Genomic DNA, 18,164 nt, shown 5'->3' on the forward strand with positions numbered 1-18,164 from the left:
TGAGCTGCTGAATGTCAATCCACCGGGAGGGCTCGAGAGGGAGGTGGCCACGTCGGTGTGAGCGAGTGTGAGCGAGGCGCGGGCATTTCGGCCTCGAGGTGATGGGGAGGTGCCGAGACCTGCAGACGGATGCAGGAGAAGCGGCGACTGCACTTGCAGGCGCAGGACGGCAACGAGGTGCACATCTCCTTGTACGGAGATGAGCGGGCGCGACTGAAGTGGCGTCGATGCTTTTGACTTGAATCGAGCGTTACGCGCGACGCGGAGTCTGTTGACGAGGAGTGCTGCCGATCGAGAGTATCAGCGGCGTGCTTACCTGCTACTGCAGCCGGCCCACAGTGTCGGGAGGCATTCGGTTCCTCTGTTTCGAAGCTGCGCCGCAGCTGAGATGCGGCGCTGGCTTACTTCGGTTGCGGCCTCCATCGGCGGGATCGCTGGAGGGGCTCATGGTCTTGCGACTCGCGAGTCGCGAGACCACGAGCCACCGCGTTCGGCCACTGCAGTCCCAACGCCGCCTATCATGGCCGCGAAGGCGGTGCGTGCAAACGTGGGGCGTAGCGTCGTTGTCCCGAGCGTGTTCGGGTTAATCGGTGTCACGACATCCCGTGGCGAAGGAGTCGCGACGAGCTCTTTAACTTCACCTCCAAACCTCTCTACGTACGTGCACTGCACTCGCCAACGCTATCGATGCTGGCGAAGGCAGTCCTGGAGGCGGCTGCAACCCTGCGTGCAGCAGCTTCTACTCTGAGAGTGCAGTGCTCTCTGGAATCTCTAACTGCGATGGCAGGCCGCGGCCAGCAACGCTGTGTTAAATGGATAACGCCGCCATTGGCGATGCAGCGACGCGCCGATATGTCGGCGGAGCAATGCGGCTCGCCACGCCGGCTCGCAATGCGGGTCTCGCATAGGGAACGGCGCGCGTGCATGCACTGCCATGAGCAAGCTCTGCGGCCCGCGGGCGTCTGCAAAGAGCGGTGCCGCGGGCCGATGAGCAGGATCTTCGCGGGCGATGACAAGCAGCGAGTCGGCGTTGCCATTGGCGTCTTCCGTCGGTCCCGCTCTTTTCGGATTTGACAAGCATGTCAAGGGGAGGAGCAAGAGAGCGGGCACGGGATCACCAAGCGTCGATGAACTCGGCACCCAAAGCGCTTTGCTGCAGCACTTTCGTCTCCATTTGCCACCGGCTCAGCATGCGCCGGCTCAGCCTGAGCCGGTGGCGCCTTCCACTACAGTATTTGTATGTTTGCGTGCCACCGTCGGGGGCGGGGTGATCGCACAACTTCGTTCGAAGCGCAGCACCGCTTGAAAAAAAAATAAAAGTGGGCAGAGCGACCTTGCAGGTCTAACATTGCGGTCGCAGTCTCTAACGTTGCGCACCCGACAGGATCCACTTCGATTCGTGGAATTGAATGCACTCTGCTCGGGCCTGGGCCAGACCCTGGCGAAGTTTCTCCCGAGAAGAAGCAGCGTTGCGTTCTGATTCAACGGGGGAGACTTTCGTCGCCCGCCAGCGCACCACAGACATGCATCCACTGAGGTCTGGCTTGCTTATCCTGCCTGTGACCAACGCGAGCAGCTCCGGCAGATCGTACGCCGCTGAGGTTGCTCAGCGATGGAGTTGGCCGACATACACCGCGCTGCGTTAACGCGGGACAACGCGCGCTCGTCTACTGAGTGCGGGACAAGGCCGTAGTGTCCGTCCGACGGAGCCGTCGAGCAGGCAAGCGCTGCTTGTTGAGCTTTTCGCGCTGCAACATGCGCGGTGGATGATCCACCGTGGATCGGAACCCTCGAGAGATACGGATCGCAGGCAGCGCTATGCGCCGTAAGTCACCGGCGCAGGGAAACGTGCAGCGCTCTTCTCTTGCTCCCAGTCAGCGACGCTAAACGGTGGCCGGAAGAACTTGTACACGCCAAAATGGGCGCTGCACGTCGGAACCAACAGCTACACACGCTAGCGATCGAGGCTGTGGGCATTGCGCGTTCAAGTTGCCTGTAGTGACCATTTCAATTGGACACCAGGCGCGCACTGGAATGCTCCAGCACTCGTCCATAGCTCGTATCCCTTGTACGCTCCCCAAAAGTCAGTACCCAGGTTGGGTGACGCGCTTCACGTCACGCGTAACCCAAACGTAACCCAACATTCACGAGATCTATCGTGACTTTTGGTGCGTTGGGCAGCCCAACTTGGGCTGTATCGCCATGAAGATCCCAGCGGCCATCTCTGCAATGCTCGGTCAAGTCCCCCCTCACGCCTCGAACTCCATACCCCCAGTCAGCCAGTCAACAACCAACAAGGAGTTCACGAAGTCTTGACCCAAACGTGAAAATCTCAATACCGCGTGCACCTAACCCCATCATTCATGTGCGCCACACAGCCCTGTAACGGCCATTTTCCGATTGATTGGCAGCGAGAAGTGAACTAAAGCGATGGTGCTCTACGTGGTTGGGCTGGGCCTCGGCGACGAGCAGGACGTGACGCTGCGCGGCCTGAACGCCATCAAGAAGGCCAAGAAGGTCTTCCTGGAGAACTACACGTCGGTGCTGGGTGTGGAGCTGGACAAGCTGGTGCGTGCACTCGCCATGAAAAAAAAGTTACTCTACCAATATCTAGCTACTCAACACCCGCCCCGTTCTACGTGGTTCTACCCCCTAATAGGGAGAATTCTACGGCCGCGAGGTGATCCTGGCCGACCGCGACTGCGTCGAGACCGGCGCCGACCAGATCTTCGCCGACGCCAAGGACGACGACGTCGCGTTCCTCGTGGTGGGCGACCCGCTGTGCGCCACGACCCACTCGGACCTGATCCTGCGCGCGCAGGAGCTGGACATCAAGGTGGAGGTGATCCACAACGCGTCGGTCATGGGCGCGGCCGGCGCCTGCGGCCTGCAGCTCTACTCGTTCGGCCAGACCGTGTCCATCCCGTTCTTCCGCGACGAGTGGCGCCCCGACAGCTTCTACGAGAAGATCCAGTACAACCGCCGCGGCGGCATGCACACGCTGTGCCTGCTGGACATCAAGGTCAAGGAGCCCGACTTCGAGGCCATGTGCCGCGGCCGCACCGTGTTCCTGCCGCCCCGCTTCATGACGGTGAACCAGGCCATCGAGCAGCTCATCGAGATCGAGGAGAAGCGCCAGGAGGGGGCCTACTCCAAGGACACCATCTGCGTGGGCATGGCGCGCCTCGGCCAGAAGGACCAGACCATCATCGCCGGAACCATGGAGGAGCTGCTGACCGCCGACTTCGGTGCACCGCTGCACTGCCTCGCGATCACTGGAGAGGTCCACCCGCTTGAGGAGGAGGTGAGTGGCAGTGGTCAATGGGGGAACCTGAGTATGACGCTGTGCTTCTGACGGAACTTGTGTGGAATTATTTGTGTCTGCAGATGCTCAAGCAGTTCTACGTTAAGAAATAGAGCGAAGGAGGCGTCGGCGAGGAATAGGAAAAAGATTGCATTTTGTGTTCCATTCTTTCGGTTGATTACACACAGCCATCACCGCTTGCTTAGACGCTGGGTCTGCTGCGTTTCCTTCCTACTGCTTGAGATCAGTGCAAGTAGTGCCGCCAAGCAGTGCTTCGCGGAGCATTGCCCATCTCCATACATCCCATCCGCCAAATTCGTCTACACTTTCGTTCGTTATCGGGGGATGCGCAAAATCTGTGAACGAATCTGTAGACGAATTCATTGCGAAACAAGTCTAGAGCGCATTTCACCGACACTTCACTAACGCTGCTTCTGAAGCTGTAAGCCATCGTGCAACAAAAGCCTTACATGTACCCCCAAGCTCAATTGCACATCAACACCAACTATCTATCACTACAGCAAGGTGGTGTGGTTTCAAAACTTGGAGGCTCATGAGAAGGCGCACACCAAAACACAAACGCAGTTACCTCATGCCCTTCCTTCGCTGCTAGCGATCAAGTCGATTGCGCCTCCTTGGGGTACGAAGCTAATGCTGCATTTCCCAGGAGTGCACTTTGCGTTCTGTCGGAATATGCTTGTGGCGCCGGCACCGTGAACAAACCAACGCCCTCCACGGCGTCCTGTCAACAAACTCTTGTTGCGTGACACCGTTTGTTTTCGTGATCGGCGCACGACTAGTTTTTGCAAATCTTGATTGTCTATTCTCTCGTCTTCGTCTTCACCCAGAGGCTACTATGCAACGCGTTTTCGCAGGTGCTGAGCCCGGCGACAGCACCAGCGCGCTCCCAGTCGAAATGGTCATTCATTTCTCAATCGGATCTCCAGCGCGCACTTCTACAAGGAACCTGAGAACGCCATGGGAGTTGCTGGTGCCCCCATCAAGTCACCCATGGGCTCCCCCGCCGTGCCCTACGAGACCGTCCAGACCGTGTGGGAGGCGCGCCCACGCAAGTACAAGAGCGTTCTGTTCCAAGTCTGTCTCTTCATCCTTATGATGGAGCTGGCCGAGCGTCTCAGCTACTACGGTATCAGTCAGGGGCTCAAGAACTTCATGCAAGAAATCGGCTGGAGCCTCGTGTCTGCCAGCGCACTGAAGAGTACCTGGACGTCCATCTGCTACTTGACCCCGTTATTCGGCGCCTACCTGGCTGATGAGCGGTGGGGTCGCTTCCGAACCATCCTGACGTTCGGCATCTGGTACTGCGTCGGTGACTTCCTCGTCGCTATCGCCGCTTACCCCTCGATTATGAGTAACTCTGCGGTCGTCAATCCGATCTTCGTCATCGGACTATTCGTCGGCATTGGTGTTGGTACCGGTTGCATCAAGTCCAACGTGATCACGCTCGGTGCGGACCAGTTCGACCCGCACGACCCCAGTGAAGTCCACCAGAAGGAGACATTCTTCTCGTACTTCTACTTCTGCATCAATCTCGGCTCCGGATTTTCGTACGGCTACCTGTCGATCCTGTGCGTGGATGGCTCGGCCCAGATCCCCGCCGAGTACGGCTACTTCGCCACGTACATGATCTGCGCCGTGGTGATGCTGTTCGCCATCGCGATGCTGTGCGTGGGCTACCCTCGCTACGTCTTCATGCCGCCGAACGACCGCTCGATCTCGATGATGTGCAAGCTCGGCTGGGCGAACGCCAAGCAGACCCGCAACGGCTTCATCCTCGTGTCCGCCACGTTGAGCTTCTTGACTGCTCTGATTGTTAACGTGGTCGCTGCGTTCACCGCATCGCACGGTGATATCGGCAACATTTTGTCCTACGTGGCAGCGGTGTTGGTGCTCGCCGGTATTGTGGGCTGGGTGTACGCCGGTCAGGACCAGTCCTTCCTGGACGTGTCCAAGAGCAGCATGGGTGGTGCCTTTGACGATGAGCGTGTCGAGGGATACAAGAAACTGGTTCGTGTGCTTCCGTACGCCGCGTTCACCATTATTTGGCAGTGCGCCTACGACCAAACAGACGCCAACTTCCAGTCGATCACGCAGCAGTGCGACCTGCGTCTGGACACGAGTGACCCAAACAGCTCGCAGATCCCCGGCGCCATGCTCGGTGTGTTCGACCCCATTGTGATTGTTATCGTCATTCCGATCCTAGATTCAATCATCTACCCGATGTACACCAAGTGGGCCGGCAAGTCCCCCAGCCAGTTTGGCAAGTCTGCAACTGGCCTCGTCATCGCTGTCGTCGGCATCTTCTGGGCCGGCATTTTTGAGGTCATCCGCCGTAACGCCGGCGCCCTGCAGGACGAAAACGGCAACCCGATCCTGGATGGAGGCAGTGACCAACCAATGAATAACATTTCGTGGGCCGCCGCCATCCCCAACTATGTCTTCATCGGGTTGGCTGAGTGTCTGATCAACGTCACGGCGTATGATCTCGTGTACTCGTCGGTGCCCATGTCGCTCAAGTCCATGGCCCAGGCCGTCATCCTGTTCATGAGCTCCATGGGCAGCATCCTGACCTCGGTCTTCACCATCATGTTCTCCAAGTCGCTCCCGTCGGACAACCTGAACGAGGACCACCTCGAGAACATGTTCTTCACGGTGGGCGCGGTCAGCGTCATCAATTTCGTCTTCTTCGTTATCGTCATGAAGAAGATGAACATGGGCATGTCCACTTCGCCTGAACTCGATCACCTCGGCAACGAGGTACAGAATCTCCTGGACGAGAAGCTGTCGGTGAGCTCACGCCAGAGTGTCGCGGCCACCAAGTAAGAGTAGAAGTCTGGCTGGAAACAGTATCGGGCGTTTATCAAACACGGAAGTATGTTCATTTGAGTTTCATGTGCCGTTGTTGCAACACCCGGCATGATCAGGATCACTGTGTCAGCTTCGAAAACGAAGTGTCTGCATCAAAGAGCCAGGCAATGGCAGCTGGACCATTCCACTTTAGCTCGCACTACATAAACTTTGCGTTCTCCCAATTCGAGCCGCTTCTGCAATGACATGATTTCTTCAACGATACTAGACCCTACAGAGCGAGACAAAACGTGTTGGAGAACCGAAAACTCGCATTGAGTAGCGGACAGTCGCAGTTTGCTGCGGACTATCAAGGGTTGTTAGCACATAGCGCAGAGAGAAGCTCGTTAAGGCAAGCGCTGACGTGATTCAGGTCTGTTCGTGATTAAACAGCCACCAGAAGAATTTTCGCGCGGCCCGTGTTTTCCGATTTTAATCTCGCGGTTGTCTCCGCTAGACGGGTGCAAACGTGGCAGTTGAATGAATCAAGCAGCGCGCTGGAGTCCGGATCAACTCTATCACGGAGTACTCCAAAAGGTGCTGATTCCGCTGCACGTCCAGCCCGACGGTCCATACGACTACAATGCAAACAGTTTATGCGAGGACTAGAGCACTAGCAAACACAATGCACAGAGATGGTATTGAATCGCATTCACCGCGCGTTAATTAAAATGTCACGTTTTCGTCGAAAATTTTTAACATTTCTCTTCTCTTGAACGATGCTTTTGGATTGTTAGTTCCTTGGGTATCTAAGACGAAGTCATCCGCTTAAATGGCTCGATGCCTCTCCTCACTTTGACGGTGATGGCAAAGTTGCCGACTGTCCGGTGTTGGAGCTGAATGCCAACTGTGCATTCGTCTGCAGGTTTTGCGCCCCGTCTCTTTTCGTCTACATGGAGATGTGCACTAGCAAAACCTGTGGTAATTCATTATAATAAATCCACTGTTACAGGTGTATCGAATATTACATACGCATTCATGCCTTACAATATCGAGGTACGGTACCAGACATTTATTACAGCTCTTGAATCAGCATTTGAGCTCTGCTTGGATACGCAACAAAATGAACAGGTTCAACGCCTGACTGACCGTCGTGACCATTGCACGCAGACAAGTCCCTCTGCGCCGCGCGGGGATAAAGGCACTGCAACATCAGAAACCCGATGCCTGTGAGTTCGAAAGGCTCGTTCATTCCTCAATTCGACTTCCAGCGCTCACTTCGACTTCGACAAGACCAATTCAAGCAGAAGAGGCATGGGAGCCACGTCAGCCCCCCTCAAGTCTCCTGTGGGCTCCCCCGCCGTGCCCTACGAGTCTGTCCAGACAATGTGGGATGCTCGCCCGCGCAAGTACAAGAGCATCCTGTTCCAAGTCTGCATCTTCATCCTCATGATGGAGCTGGCCGAGCGCCTCAGCTATTTCGGCATTAACCAAGGCCTCAAGAACTTCATGCAAAAAATTGGCTGGAGCCTGGTCTCCGCTAGTGCACTGAAAAGTACCTGGACGTCCATCTGCTACCTGACCCCGTTATTCGGCGCTTACCTGGCCGATGAGCGGTGGGGACGCTTCCGCACCATCCTGACGTTTGGCATTTGGTACTGCGTCGGTGACTTCCTCGTCGCTATCGCCGCTTACCCCTCGATCATGAACAACTCGGCCGTCGTGAACCCGATCTTCATCATCGGCCTGTTCGTCGGTATCGGCATCGGTACAGGCTGTATCAAGTCTAGTGTGATCACGCTCGGTGCCGATCAGTTCAACCCGCACGACCCCAGCGAGGTCCACCAGAAGGAAACGTACTTCTCGTACTTCTACTTCTGCATCAATGTCGGTTCTGGCGTCTCCTACGGCTATTTATCCATTCTTTGTGTGGATGGTTCGGCCCAAATCCCCGCCGAGTATGGCTACTTCGCCACGTACATGATCTGTGCCTGCGTGATGGCATTCGCCGTCGTCATGCTTTGCATTGGATACCCTCGCTACGTGTTCCAGCCGCCGAACGACCGCTCCATCTCGATGCTTTGCCGACTCGTCTGGGCAAACGCCCACGAAACTCGCAAGGGCCTAATTCTTCTTCTCAGTATGTGCAGCTTTTTGGGAGCGTTGGTTGTCAACGTCGCTGCTGCCTTCTCTGCGTCGCATGGAGATATCGGCAACATTTTATCGTACGTGGCTGCGGTGCTGGTGCTGGCAGGAGTCGTGTGTTGGGTCTACATCGGACAGAATCAGTCGTTCCTGGATTCGTCCAAGGTCAGCCAAGGCGGGTCTTTCGACGACGAGCGAGTCGAGGGCTACAAGAAATTGGTGCGCGTGCTGCCTTACTCGGCATTCACGATCATCTGGAACTGCGCCTACGACCAAACGGACGCCAACTTCCAGTCGATCACGCAGCAGTGCGACCTGCGTCTGGACACGAGCGACCCGGACAGCTCTCAGATCCCTGGTGCCATGTTGGGCGTCTTTGATCCGATCGTGATCGTTATCTGCATCCCCGTCCTAGATTCGATCGTCTACCCAATGTACACCAAGTGGGCTGGTAAGTCTCCCAGTCAGTTCGGCAAGGCCGCAGTGGGTCTCGCCATCGCCATCGTCGGTATTTTTTGGGCTGGTATCTTCGAGGTTATCCGTCGCAATGCCGGTGCCCTGCAGGACGAGAACGGCAACCCGATCCTGGATGGAGGCAGCTCGCAGCCAATGAATAATATTTCGTGGGGTGCTGCGGTCCCGAACTACGTCTTCATCGGCTTGGCAGAGTGTCTGATCAACGTAACCTCGTACGACCTCGTGTACTCATCGGTGCCCATGTCGCTCAAGTCCATGGCCCAGGCCGTCATCCTGTTCATGAGCTCCATGGGCAGCATCCTGACCTCGGTCTTCACCATCATGTTCTCCAAGTCGCTCCCGTCGGACAACTTGAACGAGGACCACCTCGAGAATATGTTCTTCACCATGGGCGCGGTTAGCACAATTAACTTTGTGTGCTTCGTGGTGGTGATGAGGAGGATGAACATGGGCATGTCTTCTTCGCCGGTACTAGACACTATGGGCAACGAAGTCCCCGGTCTCTTGGACGAGAAACTGTCAGTGAGCTCTCGCCAGAGTGTCGCCACGACCAAGTAGAACATCGCTATGATACTATACCAGGTTCAGGAAACTAGCAGTGTAGTGCAGATGTTGTAAGTCAAGCGCAATGTATTTCAAACACATCGATCCGTGATGCTACAAACGTACTACGTGAACTCACAAAATGAAGTTGCAGGCTCGAATCCAGTCTGGATGGATAGGAAGCATTGAAGCCTTCCTAGTACGCAAGGGCTGCGTTCACGACGTTCGGGGCGTTGAGGCGGCCGTAGCCGTACTGGTTGTTCGGGAAGACCGAGTTCCCCGTTCCGCCGCAGGTCGTGGCAGCATTGGGAAGTGTCTGATACATTGAGCCCGACAACACGCTCTTCATACTATCGAAGCAGAAGCCGGGTCGCGCACTCAGAGCCAATGCGATCGTGCCGGCGAGGTGCGGAGCAGCCATACTCGTTCCGGACAGCGTCAGGTAGTCAGTGTCGTTGTTGAACCAGGCAGAGCGGATGTTCACACCAGGGCCAGAGAAGTCGGGCTTGACGAGCCCATTGACAGAGGGGCCGAGGCTACTGAACGGACCAAGAGCGTCGTTCGAGTCGGTGGCTCCGACAGCGTAGGCCCTGGCCGCGTCACCCGGGGATACGACGGTGCTGCAGCCGCTGGAACCGGAGTTGCCTGCCGCGAAGACAGGAAGGATTCGAGCCGCGTACCAAGCATCCAAGGCTGACTGGAAGTATGTCATGCCTTGGCCTGCACCCCAACTGTTGCTCACAATGTGCGGTGCTTTCGCGGCGTTGCAGTTGTTGCCGTTCGTGTCAGTCGGACACAACATGAACTGCGCGCAAGCTGTTAAAAACGACAACGTGCACGTCGACGCTCCGCAGCCCTTGCACGACATCCACTTGACCCCCGGGGCAATCCCCACGCCGAGACTTCCTGCGATCGTGGCCGCTGTGTGGGTGCCATGGCCATTAGCATCCCATGGCGTCGCGGTATTCTGATCCGGGTCGTACCAGCCGTACGCTCCAACCCAGTTATTCCTCAGCGTCTCGTGCGTGCTGCGCACTCCCGTATCAATCGTTCCTACCACCACATTCTGGCCGGTGTAGCCTGACGCCCAGACATCCGTCGCTTGGATCTTCGAGGCACCCCAACCAGCCGTAGACGTGTTGCCAGTGGAGTCCGCGGCCGGCGTAGGAGGTCCAATGGTAATGACGACGTCGAAGATGATCCTGGCCACGATCGACAGACTGAGAATCTGCTGGACAAGGGCAACCGGACAGTTGATCGCCACAATCGTGTTGTCGATCCAATTGACCACGAACTGCACCCCGACCAACACCAGTAGTTTAATCACCGGGCCTTGAGTGATTTCCGCGTGCAGCTGGAGCGCAGCGACGATGTTTTGGATGTTTTCAATTCGCTGATCTTCCGTCCACATCGTCGTGCTGTTGTTTGCGGCAGCGCGGATAACTGCCGAGGTGTCGTTGCTCATGCAGATGATGATCCGGTTCGGGTTGTACGGGAGATTGCCCACGACATTCACCAATGACGTTGTCACCGAGCCCAGTATATCATTTACAAGGCCGTTCGGGGCGCCTGATACGACGAGCATGAGCATGGAGAGCCCCAGCAAGAGGGGCACGAATCCGAGACGCGTCATGATCTTCTTGAGACGACGAGTACTCGCAGTGTGAACCTTGAGCCGAAAGTGTTGGAGGGATCAGCGAAGGAAGCTGGTTGGTTAGACACCTGGAAGGTGAATTGAGGAATGAACTGATCGCCGGACTTGTTGAATTGCTGCTGTAGGACTCGACCGCCATCAGCGAGTCCTTCAGGAGGTCACCCATTCCACTGCATCGGTTCAGGGTGGGTCTCGCCCTCTTGCTTTCTCTGTCTGTGGTGCTGGTCCTGAGGGTTTCCAGCGGGTTGGTAATGCTGTTAAACGCCGGGTACTTTTCCACGGGGCGTTCGTCGTTCGTCGATCGTTCGAGTGGCTAGTTTGTCAGGCCCATCGGCAATTCTTTCGAGTCGTGAGCTGTCCGTATCTCACACGAATGCAGTTCAGCTGGGAAAGCTTGGCAGTGTCAGTAGAAGAAAGAAATAGCTACTGCGGACGATAAACTTGGGGCTCCGTCAAAAATCCTAGCGGCAAAGGCGTCGGGATACTTCTGTGAGGCTGAAATCGAGAGCGGAACAAGTGAAGCCAGGTATTTGATCTCTCATCACTGCAACTTGTCGTGACGAACGCTGCTGGGCAACACAATTCAGACTGCAGTTGAATAGCATCGCGCTTCTTTGGGCCCGGTCGCCACAGCAACTCACCGAAAACAGCGAGGGGACTGGAAGTTTAAGCAAAGCGAGTTCAGCAATTTGATGATGTCCGCATTGGCCTGTGGCTGTGAAAGTGCTCGTTTCTTCTTGGGAATGTTCTCCTCGGTCATCAGGTGAAGCCAGCACTGACTGCTCAATCCGTTTCCTAACACCAGAAGGTCGGAGTGTGGACTGATATGAGCCCCTCAACTTTTGCGCGCAATGCACGACACTCACCGTAGCCCAGGCGAAAGTTTCGACTCGAATTGCTAGTTGACTCGTGAAGTCGTGACTTTTTGATCGTAAGCTGTTGTTCCATACTGGGAACGTCGAGTAGTGTCTTGGCATCTTGTTGAGGTGAACGCGCCAGTCTCCTTCACCCACGTGCGTCAGAATGTCGGCGCCTTGATGCTCTTAAAACTTGGCGAAACGCAACGCCGGTTTACCAGCTTCAGCAATGAGGCCCAAGCAACCCACGCACATGCCCAACTACAGCCACGATTCTCCGCCCATGCCCGCAAGAAACCGAAGATCCAGCAAAAAATCTGCTCGCCGCATCGCAGCACGAGGTTGTCTCCTTTCGTATCGAGAAGCGCGGTCTTGCGTTCATGGATTTCATCGACTTGTTGCGAACGACCAACAAAGAGCGATGGGAAGCTACAATAGCTTTTCAAGCACCCATATCAGCACAACTGCACTACACAACTCTGCTCTACAAACACGCACGCAGCTAGTTTATCATAGAAAAAAAAAACATGGATTTACGTGTACTTATACAAAGCAACGCTATCGTACAGCAAGTAAGTGAGCTAAGGTGGTAGTTGGTGGTGTCGAATCAGCAATCTCATGTAGAATTTTGCTCCTCCACGCGCTGCGCGCCTCAGGAAGCGGTAAAAAGTCATGCTCATCATTTTCGACGACAGTATCATAACATGCACAATAACGAAACACAAGCCTCCACGCCTGATAACATAGCAAATGTATCAAACACTATGGACGCGCGCAATGCCGAACGGGAACTATAATAACGATCGACTGGCTGACAAGCACAGGCGATACCGTAAGAGACAAAATAGTATTTGTTCAGGTTGACCCTCATGGTACACGGTTCGGACCGTCTTTTGCGGAACCGTTAAACCGTCTTGTAACGGTTCATAACCGTTAGATACGTGTCGACCACCGAAAGGCAACTTCATGTTGAAGTGTTACGCTAGCTCTGCCCGCTTATCGACTGCCTGCTCTCTCCACGTGAAGAAGCAGCGCTGCAAGACGCTACGAGCCCAAAATTGCAGCGCTAGTTGCTGATCTTTCGAGCCTGATCGAGGCGGTTTTGTTCTGCCACGTCGGCGTGGATTTTTTGCGCTCGACAGCGACTTTGAGCAGCGCCGCCGCCGGTTCTGCACAACGAGATACCAAGCGTGCAGCACGTGAGTCATGAGGACGCGGTTTCTCTTAAGTTGAGCCTGCAACGCTCTGGTGTCGCGAAACGTGCCACCGCGGCGACGCTTTTTGTCAAACGCTGCAACTTTGGCTCGGGTTTCCACGCGGTGGAGCTGCTGCACGTAGTGCTCCCAGCGTCGCTGCTGGCGACAGGCAGTCACGAACGTCTTCCAGTGTGACAGTGCGTTGCGCTTGAGCTCCAAGGCCAGCTTGTTCTGGCTGCGCACGAGCCACAGCTCAATGCGCCAGTGGGCCAGAGACCGATGCAACAGATTCCTCGCCGTTCGCAAGCAAATCTCGCGAAACGCTTGCTGCTGGATGGCATGGCGCTTCAATCCTGCGCAGAAGGCGTTTTGGAGCAGTACCAGCTGCCCAGAGCGACGCCAGCGGCTGGATATCCGCCACAGCTTCCAGTGAGCCCAGCACCTTTGTCTCCACCGCAGTGACTCGCGTTTGTCCCGCTGCGATGCCAATCTTCTAGTCGTGACTAGGACAGCCCAGGCGGTGAAGACCTTTTGGCAGGTTCGCAACTGCTGCATTCGATACATGGCAGTGGCAACGGCGTACTGGCCGCGCCGACTATCCACGCAAGATATCCACCTTGTAAATACGTGAGCCAGACGAATTCGTGTTGCCGTGTGGGTCCACATTGCCAGCGCTACTTGACGGCGTCTTATGAAAAGTAACATGGCATTCCACGCTCGCGTAATAAGGAGCGATGAGCGAAATTGTTCAGCCTTGAACATAAGCTGTCGCTCCACCAAAGCGTCTTGCCACCCACGAAACGCGCGCCGTCCAACCGTACGCCACGCTAGACCTTGTCCTAAGAACCGACAACTTCGAGCATGTTTTGCAGCGGCACACCACTCAAAAATGATTTTCTGCATCACTACAGCCTCGTGCCATGCCACCGCATCGAGACGCTGATTGCGCCGCACTATGGAATTTTCCGCTGCTGTGTGCAGTGAACGAACCGCCTTTAGCCTAGTGCGCCGTCGGTAGTACTCATCGGCTTCATGTCGCCGCCGCCTCACCACACAATATAGATTCCAACAAATCCAAGCACGTCTAAGAGTACAGCGTCTGTCGTACGCAATGGCATTGCGATTGCGGCCTATGGTCAGCCCGAACAGTTCCCTCAAGTAATATGCTAAGAGACTCTTGCGACGGAACGAAGCTGCACGCTGTAGTGCACGCAATTGCTGCTGGTTCTTCTTCCATCGTGAAAGAGCAACGGCTAATACGCGCCGCTCATTAAATCTTGCCAGACATCGAGATCCCAATCTGTATCCGCGAGTTTTGTGCAGCCATATAGTGACAAACGAGTACCTCAGTAGACGTTGCTCGTGCAATCGCCACGCTTTGACGGCAATAGTGCGTGTGTCTCGGCGGCGTTGGACTAGCAACTCCCAGCGCTTCCAACTCCAGCGAAGCTGAATTAGCTGGCCCAACACCATCACGTGGCGATCTCTGTGCTGCACTTCTACAGCCAGCTTCCACGCACTGAGAAACTTGATACGAAGGATTTTGTGTCGAGTGTGGACCAACCGTCTCCAATGCTCTACGCACTGCTGGATCTGCTGCTGCCGTCGTTGTTCTCTGACAGCAGCAATCTTACTCCCCAGCTCTCTTCTGCTCCAGAAAGCCCATTTCGCCCAGTGATGTATCACCTTACTCGCCAGGTGCTTGGTCGACATCAAATAGAGCAGCCTTTCCTTCAGCAAAACTCGATGACCTTCTTTCCAAAGTACCATGAATTTTCTCGCCAGCCCGTGACTATAAAACGAGGTGCTTTGTGCTATTAGTTCCTTTCGTTTTTTTGCAAAGCTCACTCGAATTCGCCACACAGCGATAACATGCCGCATCCTGCTCACCTCGCGTGTATCAGCAATACTTTCAACTATAAATCGTTGATGCTCTTGTTGATTAATTGCGTCAACAAAGTCCACCCAGGTCTTTCTCAGCTGTCTAGCTCGACGTTTCGTAGTAAAGCTGCGTAGTGCTGTTGAACGTATAAATTTGTGTCTCCATGGGAACCATGCAGCATGACGCAGGACCAATCGCTCGTGATTTTCTTGGAGAAACTCTGCCCGCAGCCGTAACATTCGATGCTGATGCGAACGATGGTGCCACATCCATACTGCTCGACGCACCTTCCAGATCGCCAGCGAATTCTCCCGCTCCAAATAATATCGTGCATGCTGAATAAGGCAGATAAATGCACCTCGTCGCTGCTGCGAGTGAAACACGGCAACAAGCGCTCGTTTCCTCTGTAGCGCATGCCGTGCATGATCACTCCAAACTTTCAGCACATCTCGAAGTACGCGGCGACGCCGACATCGAACGGCAAGCTGCAAACTATGGCGCGTACGCCTTGTGATCTTATGAACCTCTTTCCAGCCGTCGTATGCATCTCCCAACATTCGACGATTGCTCCACCTAACAGCGAAATCCCACCGTTTGCACTGTTCAACATGTTCTCCCCACAATACAAAGCAACGGTGAGCCAGCTCTACCACTCGCCGTAGGGCGAATCGATCGACCTCTTCACCGATGATCTGCTGCGTCTCGATCCCAGCCTGCAGCCACCGCCAATACCGTCGAAGAAGCTGCCTAGCTGCTTTCTGTTTGTACTTTCGGTACCTAAGTCGCTGGTGAGTCGCCAATACCCATGCACAGAAAACTTCACAGCGTAATCTCCCTTGTCTTCGCAGACAGAACCGCCGCAACGTCGCAATACGATGGTGCTCACTGCTCCATTTCCTCCACACCAACGACAATGCCTTCCGTTTTGTCTTTTTCACCACCAAACTTGCTGCTTCTCTGACTAAAAATCGACGAACGGATAGTCGTCTCCACGCATCGAAAACTAGAGCTGTAACTCGCTGCTCGCGACGTTTTCGGGCTCGAACATGAAGTCTCGTTACGACAGCCGCCGCACGGGCAATGTATCGCCACTCGCGCATAGCATCTCGAAGCAGATTTTGTCTCTCACTCGCAGTCATTTTGTTCATCGTCGCCGATCTCATCACGTTCATGATAGTCAAGGTAGAAGACTGAAGAGAAGACGCTCCTTGTTTTGTAGTGTCATAACTCTTCGTTTTGATCGTGGGGCGACCTACCGACGCCAGCAACGCCGTCACTTCAGCCCACTTCGGAGTCGAATTATCCGTGGCTAGAGCCACACACCGCTTCTCATTGCTCGATCGTCGTTGGGCGTCGAACACGGCGTTAATCTCCGTCTGCAGCCGCTGCAGCGCCTCCATCACTAAGCTCGCCTCGACCCGCGACGCTTCAATAGCCTTCCAGTTCAAATGTGCAATCCTCACTTGTGAGTTGGCACCAAGACGAATGCTGCCAAGTCGATGACTACACATTGTGTGGCGTGAAATCGAAGTCGCCTTGGTTCTCGTATGGATGGTCAAACCCTCGAGGTAAGTAGCCTTCGAAGCAGACAAGTTGGATCCAAAAAAATTGTTTTGAAACATATCAATTCAAAAAGTGAAGCTTTCATTATTTATGTCAGGCGTCCTGTCTGGTTTGATACACACCAGGGCACAACCCAAGCTTTTTCTTGGTCTTCCGAAGCGAATTCCAGCGGCCGATCCGCTTCCAGAGCGAGGAATCCCCCTTCGCCATGGCTGTTGGAATTACATGCTGGTCAGTACCAGTACTAGTGACAAACCATAATACAATGTAAGCAAAAGTGCCGGTCCTACCGTATAGATAGCGCCTGGTCTCAATCTTTTTCTTGCGGTAATCGCGCACGATATGGTCTGGGACCTGCATGAGAACGAGAGTTCCAATATCAGCGCATTCCTCCGGCGTCGGGAACCCAAAGTCGTGGAGTCGCTGGTCAGGACTCATTCTGTTGGCGTCGTTCATGATCTCCTTGGTCCCGTCCGGGACTAAGCAATTTTTCAGATCGCAATAGTCGAGGTCTCTTACATCCAGCCACTTGTCGTTCTGCTTCGCCAGGAAGAGGGCCACGTCGTCTGCTGTGCAGTTAGGCCACGTGTTGAGTCCGAGAACGAACCCAACGAACTCTCGAGCTGTCATTTCCGCACCAAACTCCTCGCAGAAAACCACGCTGGTTCCAACAATCGATTCAAACACCTCCCCCATGATGGATATAGTGTCGGTTCTTGAATAATGCTGTTGAGTGTCTCGGGGATAATTTAGAAGTGGCGATGAATATCCCGTGCTTCGAATCCCTCAACTATTCTAACGAAGCAACCTAGCGTTGCAAAATCAATCACCGTTGTAAGTTGGCGGGGTTTTTGAGGGACGTAGAGGAATGCTAGGCATCTAGGAACCCGCTATTGACACAACTTGACATGCGTACCTAGGTAAAGTAAAGTACGACTGATAGTTGAAGTGAAATAAGCTCAAATGCATCGATTGACGATGCTGCATGCGCACGCAAACTCACAAAAGGAACGCTCCACGTAGTAGCAGGCTCCGTCTGTAGTATGTACATCATGATTTTGGGAATACCTGACCAGTTGAACGTATGGCGCGCTCTGTCGTATTTCTCATGTTGTACAAGACCGATAGATACCCGTCGATGCTGCTGTCAAGAGTTTTAGCAACGAGACAGCTTCTTCGGCTACAGCGGATCATGAATCGAAGATGCTGACATCGATGTTTGTTATTGAGGGCGTAATTTGGATGATCGTCGAATGTTCGGAGATGCATGTCACGGCTGGAACAAGGACAAGGACACGCTACAGTCTGAACAATCTGAAATGTTGGAGTTGTTCGAAATACGCTAAAACGGAAGGTTGTGGTTGTGCTTCACTCTCAACGCACGGCAAAAAGAGAAGCATTTTATCAAAATATAATTAGATAAAAATATTATTAGTTGGCAAAAAACATATTTCCCCCCTATAGGATATGGAACTGTTACAGTGGGAATAGTGCTCCCTTAATCATTTCATCTCAAAATCAGCTGGGCAGTTGGCGTAGGAGGTCTGGTTCGCAGGTCTCGTTGAGGCGGTCTTAGTGCCGTCTCAAGTTCAATGTGGAGCGGGGGTGTATTGGCTGTCACCTAATAGAGGGCGGGTCTTGTACTATGAGTGATTTGTTCACATACACACTCCAAGTGTGTGTTATTCGTATTTATGAGAAAGCTAAAATACAAATATTTTTATTTAGTTTTATT

General features: G+C 54.3%; 5 protein-coding genes across 5 annotated transcripts; 3 read left to right on the plus strand and 2 right to left on the minus strand.

The window, feature by feature from the left end:
* Nucleotides 1-2,430: 2,430 nt before the first annotated feature.
* On the plus strand, nt 2,431-3,417 carry IUM83_01124 (diphthine synthase; the record flags this gene model as incomplete). The annotated part of the gene is made up of 3 exons (XM_067924955.1): nt 2,431-2,568; nt 2,660-3,304; nt 3,388-3,417. 3 exons carry the CDS (start codon nt 2,431-2,433, stop codon nt 3,415-3,417), a joined length of 813 nt encoding a protein of 270 aa, XP_067797684.1.
* An 865-nt stretch (nt 3,418-4,282) lies between these two features.
* Nucleotides 4,283-6,148, plus strand: IUM83_01125 (Proton-dependent Oligopeptide transporter (POT) Family; the record flags this gene model as incomplete). The annotated part of the gene is made up of 1 exon (XM_067924956.1): nt 4,283-6,148. The coding sequence occupies one exon, from the start codon at nt 4,283-4,285 to the stop codon at nt 6,146-6,148; it is 1,866 nt and encodes a 621-aa protein (XP_067797685.1).
* Nucleotides 6,149-7,426: 1,278 nt separating this feature from the next.
* IUM83_01126 (Proton-dependent Oligopeptide Transporter (POT) Family) lies at nt 7,427-9,292 on the plus strand (the record flags this gene model as incomplete). Its single annotated transcript, XM_067924957.1, has 1 exon — nt 7,427-9,292. The coding sequence occupies one exon, from the start codon at nt 7,427-7,429 to the stop codon at nt 9,290-9,292; it is 1,866 nt and encodes a 621-aa protein (XP_067797554.1).
* Nucleotides 9,293-9,473: 181 nt separating this feature from the next.
* On the minus strand, nt 9,474-10,910 carry IUM83_01127 (subtilisin serine protease; the record flags this gene model as incomplete). Its single annotated transcript, XM_067924958.1, has 1 exon — nt 9,474-10,910. The coding sequence occupies one exon, from the start codon at nt 10,908-10,910 to the stop codon at nt 9,474-9,476; it is 1,437 nt and encodes a 478-aa protein (XP_067797683.1).
* Nucleotides 10,911-16,522: 5,612 nt separating this feature from the next.
* IUM83_01128 (Crinkler (CRN)) lies at nt 16,523-17,125 on the minus strand (the record flags this gene model as incomplete). Its single annotated transcript, XM_067924959.1, has 2 exons — nt 16,523-16,641; nt 16,720-17,125. The coding sequence occupies 2 exons, from the start codon at nt 17,123-17,125 to the stop codon at nt 16,523-16,525; spliced, it is 525 nt and encodes a 174-aa protein (XP_067797686.1).
* Between the last annotated feature and the right edge of the window lie 1,039 nt (nt 17,126-18,164).

The sequence above is a fragment of the Phytophthora cinnamomi genome (genome assembly GCF_018691715.1).
Source record: "Phytophthora cinnamomi strain GKB4 chromosome Unknown Contig14, whole genome shotgun sequence".
NCBI classification, from domain to species: domain Eukaryota; phylum Oomycota; class Peronosporomycetes; order Peronosporales; family Peronosporaceae; genus Phytophthora; species Phytophthora cinnamomi.